Source organism: Hypanus sabinus, unplaced genomic scaffold (genome assembly GCF_030144855.1).
Source record: "Hypanus sabinus isolate sHypSab1 unplaced genomic scaffold, sHypSab1.hap1 scaffold_2982, whole genome shotgun sequence".
Classification (NCBI taxonomy): Eukaryota; Metazoa; Chordata; class Chondrichthyes; order Myliobatiformes; family Dasyatidae; genus Hypanus; species Hypanus sabinus.
This window is the reverse complement of record NW_026781136.1, coordinates 895-9,033: the sequence shown is the minus strand read 5'-3', so window position 1 is coordinate 9,033 and position 8,139 is coordinate 895. Positions and strand designations below refer to the sequence as shown.

Below are 8,139 nucleotides of genomic sequence, written 5' to 3'. Positions count from 1 at the left end.
GTTGACGGGGTGAGTCTTAAAACGCACCAAACGACCCCAACGAAAGTCCGTACTTCAAGTGCGTCGCGGCGGGTCTGCGCGTCCACATAAAACACCCGTAAGAAATTGTGGAAGTGATCTTTCGCGAGCCTGAGCCTTGGGCCTGAGGGAGAGATTCGCCGCTAATACAGTCAGCGAGAGAAGGGAGACGTTGTCCCGCAGCCCCTCCAGTCACTCTCGATTATACGGTTAGAATAAACAGACCCCCCTAAACCCCTGCCACGGACTGCCCCCAGCATCTGACACAACAGGCCAGTCCTACACCAGCTACTCTCTCCGGACTGCCCCCAGCATCTGACAGAACAGGCCAGTCCTACAACAGCGAGTCCCTCCACTTCCTCGCTCCCGGCTACTTTACCTCCAGGCGGAAGAGTTGGAAGGAAGATTTTTTTTAACCGAAAGTCCGGTAAGCATTTAGTCTCTGGGAGAAGCGCGCAGCCGACGAACAGTTCGCCGACTTCGGATCTGAGACTTCAGCCTGACTTGTGTTTGTGTGTGTAAGACTCTCTCTCTCTCTCTCTCTCTCTCTCTCTCTCTCTCTCTCTCTCTCTCTCTCTCTCTCTCTCTCTCTCTCTCTCTCTCTCTCTCTCTCTCTCTCCCCCTCTTTCTCCCTCTCTCTCTCTCTGCCTCTCTCCCACTCTCTCTCTCTCTCTCTCTGTCTCTCTCCCACTCTCTCTCTCTCTCTCTCTGTCTCTCCCACTCCGTCTCTCCCTCTTTCTGTCTCTCTCTTCCCCCCTCTCTGTCTGTCTCTGAGTCTCTCTCTCTCTTTCTTCCCCTTTCCCTCTCCCTCTATCCGCCAAATGATTGTAGAACTCTGTTTGATGTCCAGACCCTCTGAGTGTACCCCCTCGCCCCTGTCAGCCTTCCTCGCTGTACTCCGACCGAACTCGGCTGCCAAAACCAGCAAACTGGATTTCTGAACCGCCTAGGCGGCAGCCGAAGATTCACCGGACCTTCCCTCGGCGTTGCGGAACCACAGCTTCCCAGACTCGGCGCTCCCATGTTCTGGAAAAGCGAGAGCCTGGTACTTCTGCCAGAGGGGAACAAGGTCCTAGCCGAAGGTTTCCTGGCCGAAAAGGTAACCAAAAAAAAGTTCCTGTTTTACTGAAGTGAGCTGGTGGGGAGAGGGGGTCGAGAAATGTCCTTCTGTAATCGGCGCAAGAACGAGTTTTCTGAAACTTTCTGTCGACAGCCCTGTTTAACCCGACCGTGAAACCAAGTTCGTTGCAATTAACGTAGAGATTGTTTTGTGCAGATATTTTTTACATTTGGAAAAGACCATTCTCTCACGAATTACGCAAACTATTAGCAGGGAGAAAATATTTCCCGATGTAAGGTAAAAGGGGAGTGATCGGCCGGACACTGAAATCTGGTGTTCGAAGGTAGAATATAAGAACCAGGAGCAAATGGAGCTCGGCGCTGTGCTTGGTGTGGGCACATTTCAAATAGTTGCTTAAAGAGCAATTATGCCCGTAACCATTTCGGTTTGGGGTGGAATATATTCAGCCCAGCCTGTAATGTTTTAAAAGACCTCTGGAAACGAGATGATGATGCAATGCTAAGATGCAAAGCCGAGCGCCAAAAAAGGGCCGGCAGAGCGGACTTGCAGCCACCGAGCCTCAATAGAAACCAATAATCGAAGGCTGCTCTGTGTTCATTTAACACGGCACTATAGATCCAGAAATTACTACCTTCCTGCTCGGCATTAGCTAAAAAAAGGAGCAATTGCAATTGCAAATCTCGATCAAACATTTAAAAAAAAGAGCTTGCAAAAGATGCCTACTTCACGCCTCATCTCCTAGTCATTCGTTCGAAAAAATATTAGATTTTTAATTACTACCATTTAGGAAATCAGATTTCCAAAGCCGCGTTGCCCGGATGCCATGTTGATTGACAGCTGTAATTGACATACTTATCTTCCGGATTTCATCCAGGTTCTAATTGTCGGTGGTTTATTTCCCCGGCTAAGATTGATCAGAAAGTGAGCGATTACTTCAAGAGCCCAGGGTGAAGTGGATAAGGGATCGAATCAAAATTAAAATTGCCTCATTAAATGCAGTATTGTTGCCTGGATGTAAATGCCCACTAGAAAAAATATTATTTATTCTTTTAGCCGCATATATAAACGTTTAGACCTCCTTTAAAGAACTTTATGAAACGGCGATAGTAAGCAGTGCATTTCATGTTTCTGGTTTGCAATCTCTCTCGAAGGTAATGTCACAGGACAGAGAGCATCTACAAGCCGCGTCTCGCTGCGTGGAAAGCAGCGTCCCCCGCACCGTGGTAAGTCAAGTCTTCCCGAACTTGCTTCGTCCGCCCGGCGTTTGTCTTACCTGATTCCGGATCTGAGATTTAATTCCCCCCTCACCCCACCTCCCCGGTGTAACTCGAATATTCACCCAGTTTTACAGAACATTTGAACGCTGTTACAAACAGGGAACAATATTTATTTTACCGTATCGTATATTGCGTGCAGCTTTTATATATATATATATTTTTTTTAAATCGGTCTTAATCTTTTCTTGAAACTGACCATTGTGTAATGATTTTTGACAGGCTGACTTCAAAACGGCGCAGTACTATAATTGAAACTATTTGATTTAAAATCCTTTAGGGCGCGTTACTTCGTACAAAGTCGGTAGCGCTTTCAGCGCTCCGGGTGTTTCTCCCTGTAACACAAGAGTTTTAATATATTTGCATTTTTAAACGATACCAATCAAACTGCGTTCTTCAGATATAAATCAGCCCGGCTGACAAGATGAAGTGTTTTGTTTCTTGTTGGCTAAGCACATAATATTTAGAACCTTTTCAACAAGCCGTGTCAAAGAATGCGTTTCCCTTCGATTCCCGAGTGCAAGTCAAAAGTGGGAGGCCGTGGCTAGGCCGACTAATCTAGTTTGAAATCGACCGCCGATCGGGGCAGATCATCCGTGCAGCTTGTAGCTGGCATTCCAGTCCGTCCCTGTCGCTGGAGCGAGAAACCGGCGTACACACAAGCTCTAAACAGGTGGGAATAGGTAACCGTCTCCAAGGCTCAGAGATGCAATTTATTAATAATCCTTCGACCCCCTCTGCACTCGACTCAATAACAGTAATTTTCAAGCGATTTCCGAGGTTTAACACAATCAAGAATCGAACACCAATACTTTTTGACAGATGCCTTTCAAATACTAGGGCTTAGACACATTCAGACATATTTTTCAAAAGCAGCCCTTGTTTAGAGCGATGTGCATCTGAGTAATGTGTACTGGATAAAGGCATCTTTAACTGAAAGACGACAACTGTATTTTCCCAGAAGATCCTATCTATCGAGGTGAAAATTATATGATTTTATTTTAGTACAAGCCGATCCTATATCTTATATCCTATGAATCTGGCAATCAATTCGAATATATACCATCGACTGTAACGTGGGAAAGACCATCAGCATCGTGTTTGAATGTAGGGATGAAATTCAGTATCTAAATTTAAAACTGTGCACGGAAAAGTTGTTTGTAAGTTCTACGATACTTTTAAGAACGATACAGTTGTATTCACTGTTCACGTCTCTGGCCCCCAGTCTCATTCGGATAACGACACGCTGGGAGCGAACATGGAGAAAGATGAGATTCGATCTTCCCCCAGTCCCCCGTCTACCCCGTCGATTTCATCCCCGCCTTCCTCGTCGTATTCCATCATCTCCGCCGACAAGAACATCTGCGCCAGCTGTGGTTTAGAGATCTTAGATAAATATCTGCTGAAGGTGAGTGTTTTGAGGAGGAGGTCAGCGGGTGTTGCACCGACTGGCAAAACGCTTCGACATGCCGCAGTTACAATCGCGCACGAAGCGGTTAACAGTCACAGAGTCCGAAGCTTCAGTTAAAACGGAGAAGGAGGTCATGGGCACGAGGAGGAAAGGACAGTGTGAAATGTCCATTTCCTCTATCAAAATTTAAAACATAGAACAATACTGCAGAGGGACCTGTCCTTCGGCCCACAACGTTGCGTTAAAACAATTAAACTAGTAATCGAATGGCTAACTAATCTCTTCTGCTTACACAATGTCCAACACACACAAAACGCTGGAGGAACTCAGCAGGCCAGGCAGCATCTATGGAAAAAAGTACAGTCGATGTTTCGGGCCGAGACCCTTACCAGGGCATTCGTCGACTGTACTTTTATCCATAGACGCTGCCTGGCCTGCTGAGTTCCTCCAGCATTTTGTGTGTGTCGCTCTGGATTTACAGCATCTGCAGAATTCCTCTAGTTTGCAATGCCCATAAGCTTCCATCTTCCTCACATTAATGTGTCTGTCTGAAAGTCCCTAATGTACGTGCCTTTCTCAGCACTCCAGGCTGTACACTCCGACATCTTGCATTCTCTGTGTAAAAATAAACTTGTCCCTGACATCTCCTTTGAAATTACCCCTCTTACCTTAAATACATTCCCTCTGGTATTAGACGTTTCAACCTTGGGGGAAAATAGACTGTCTACTGTATCTATGCCTCTTATAATCTTATAAACCTCTATCAGATCTCCCCACAGCCTCTGCCGAGTTTGTCCAACCTCTCATTATAGTCCATGCCCTCTAATCCAGGCAGCTTCCCGGTGAACCGCTGTTGTTTCTGTCTATCCTCATTTTATATTTAATGCTGTATATGTACACGAAAAGTTAACTCTTAATTTTTTAAAACAACATTTCGGCAGCCAGTAGATTTTCAACTCCCTGGACCCCTGCATGTGAGCTTTTGTTTTCAGTTGACGCCAGGGTATTGATAACGTTCCCAATTTTTCAGATGGATAAGGTAAAGAACGGTCCAAACACCGAGATAAAATGTCTTCCGAAAAGGCCGAGACTTGAGCTGTCATTGGACGTGCCTTCGCAGCCGGACCTAAAAATGTCTTGTTGGCAACGTCCCAAACTCCCTGATGTTGATTTAAGAGGCGTTATGCATGCTGGGTAGATAAAGGTCTATGGAAAGTGAATCAGGCTGCTTTAGCCGAGGACTAGGGAACGACACTCCACAAACGATCTCGAAACTGTTGCTTTCTAACCCCTGGTTAAGCGTTAACCACCCGACAGGCATACTGACTGAACAGCGCAAACTCTTACTTTATCAAACGATTATATTTTTCTATTGATCATCCGTGAGGAATGGGTAGTTAACAGGACACCCGGTCAGTTCAGTGGCTGTAAACCCATAATTTCACCCGCTTATATATGTGGGGAAGGGCACCGATTTCTGGCGCTCGGTTCCTTCGCGTTATCCGTTTATATTTTATAGATTCATCCTAATTACGAAAAAGAAACAAATCCTGTGTTGGCAGCTGCAGCAGCTTGCGGTTGTTTCTAAGTTACCACTGCAGAGTTCTGCCCAATGGAGGGGTGAGATATGTGGAGACGTTACGACAATAATTAAAATCAATTCCCTGTGTAAAAAAAAATCAGTTGCGGTGAGGGCGACTTTTATCATCGTCTGCCTACCTTTCCACGAAATCGCGAGAGGACTCATATATCACCGTGCTAAAATACATTTAAGAAAAATATGATCGTTTTTGAACGTAATTCAGAAAGAACCGTCAGACATCAGGCAACCGAGGTGTAATGTGCATGTAGAACCAAATGCCAGCGTCAAAATAAACTGGTTTAAACAACGAACTTAAATATTATTCTTTTTAATTAAACTTTCAATTTTTGCTTTTCTTGCTTAAGCCGACTATAATATTTTGTTAAATCAAAAGGGGAGCATGTCAGCACCTCTAAATATATATTACAATAAATTGTAATAAATTAATCGAATATGAAGTACATTGTAAATGAAAAATGCACAATTAAGCCTAATTATAACAACCTATGTGTTTATAATAAGGATAGAAGATGTGTCTGAAGTATTGGCAGGAAGTGCTACAACTTCTCAGTTCCATAGGAATCGAATTTTACACTCTGTGCGTTCCGACAATAGCACGGTGGGGTCGCAGATAATAATCTCATAGATAACATTGAATAAATTGTATAGTTCCTCATGAATGAGCCGAACTGTTGGGTTCAGTTCCGAGTTTGAGGATGTGTTCAGCCGAGGTGGCTGTCTGATGTTGGATGTGTTTAGCCGAGGTGACTGCGTGATGTGATCAGTGACAGTTGATGGATGTCCCGCATTTAATTTGCAGGTGAATAATTTGATATGGCATGTTCGCTGCCTCGCTTGTTCCGTCTGCAGGACTTCCCTGCGCAGGCACGCCAGCTGTTACATTAAAAACAAAGAAATCTTTTGCAAAGTGGATTATTTCAGGTAAGCATTTACAACTTACTGCAAATGTGCATCGTTTATGATCCCATTTGGTAAAGAGATTTGTTAAAAATGCATTAATTTAAATGTATAATATCTACTTGTCTATCAATTTTTTCTATCCATCGATCTATATCTGCCTCTCTCTATATATGTATTTATCTATCTATCTATAATACTGTATTTATATTATATATATATAGCGAAAAAGAAATGCAGAGCTTTACATATATAGAGTTCACTTTATAGTACTCCAATATAAAACTTGGCGAGGGATTCTCAAAGGATGAAGCATAAGTATTAATATTATCTAGTATAAGTTACATCAACTAGTTATGTTAATGTAGCGAAACTGATATCATAAAACATAACTAACGAGGCAAAATAAATTTAACAATAACGACAAAAATACAATATTAAAATATCACACTAGAGGACGAGGACATTTCTTTAGTTGATTAATCATGCAAAAGAAACAGCATTTCAAGGTGAAAGATGTGTTGAGTCTCTCAGTGGGTAGGGCCGATATTGGGTGAGCTGGAGTTTAGCGGGGAACTTGGTCTCTTTACGAGATGTGTGTGTGTGTGTGTGTGTGTGTGTGTGTGTGTGTGTGTGTGTGTGTGTGTGTGAGTGAGTGAGAGTTTGAAAAGACTCTATTGTCACCAGAACCAATTATCTCCTATCTCCCGGCCTCCAACCGCACTCCTCATTGAGCCCTGCAGGCGCTTTGAAAGTTGAAGGAAAGTTTTACCGATCTGTTTACCAAATCACAAACTCTCCCCGAGTCCCGTCCGCAGCTGGCGTCACCTCCACAGTGTGGACTCAACTGTCCATACTCTTCCCATTTCAGTTTCCGTCACCCGCTTATATATCTCTCGTCCCATTATCTTTCACCCATCTGCGTGATAATAATTCTAGGAGAATAACCGGACCCCCGAGAATGTGGATAGTACGGAGCGTAATGAGCGGCTCTTTCGGTGTGAAACATCTTACATTGGCTATATGTTCGCAACGCGGGGTTGTAACCCTGCCCGCTCACTGCAACCAAATTTAATGTTCCAGCTGTAGAATGGAGTCGGTGTAAATCGGGCCGGGGCCCGTTGTGTCCCGAATTCTTAACTTGGTCTCTCGCCTAATGAAGCCACTGAAGTTGAATGGTGAAACAGCTAACCCTGTGTAAAGACTTGAATAAACGAATTGCGATTGTAAAATTTCCGCAGGATTCCTATAACATTTAGTGGGCACAGAAGTGGGTTATATACATAAAGATACCGGGAAAGAGCTATTCACTTCATGAAGGATCCCACCCACCCTGCTAATAGACTGTTTCTCCCACTCCCGTCAAGGAGGAGGCTACGTAGCATCCACGCCAGGACCACCAGACTCAAAAACTGTTATTTCCCCCAAGCAGTAAAGCTGATCAGCACCTCCACCCACTAACACATCCCACCACTTTATTATTTCCCGTCAGTCACTTTATGTACAGCCTAGCGTCACTTTATGGACAAACAATCAATCTCTGTATGTAAGCTCTCATGTGTATTTATATTTATTGTGTTTTTATTATTGTGTTCTTTTCCTTATTGTCTCATTTTGTTTCGTGTTGCATCGTATCTGAGTAACAATAAATTCTCCTTTACGCTTGTGTCCTGGAAATGACATTAAATAGCCTTCAATACGTGTTAATGTTAGTTTGAAGGTGGTAGGTGCTTGGTATTATGTAGCAGATCACCATTAAGTTGGACATCACTGTTAATGTCACTTTCAGAGGTGAATGGGGGCGATTTCGCTTTGAGGCGAGTTAACGCGCACATTCGAGAAATGGCGGCAAGTT

At 43.8% G+C, this 8,139-nt stretch overlaps 1 protein-coding gene across 1 annotated transcript; it reads left to right on the top strand.

Moving 5' to 3' along the window:
• Nucleotides 1-543: 543 nt before the first annotated feature.
• On the top strand, nucleotides 544-6,308 carry LOC132388336 (LIM/homeobox protein Lhx6-like; the record flags this gene model as incomplete). The annotated part of the gene is made up of 4 exons (XM_059960668.1): nucleotides 544-1,117; nucleotides 2,251-2,322; nucleotides 3,599-3,781; nucleotides 6,187-6,308. Coding segments are annotated over exons 1-4 (455 nt in total), but the record flags the coding sequence as incomplete, so codon positions are not given.
• Between the last annotated feature and the right edge of the window lie 1,831 nt (nucleotides 6,309-8,139).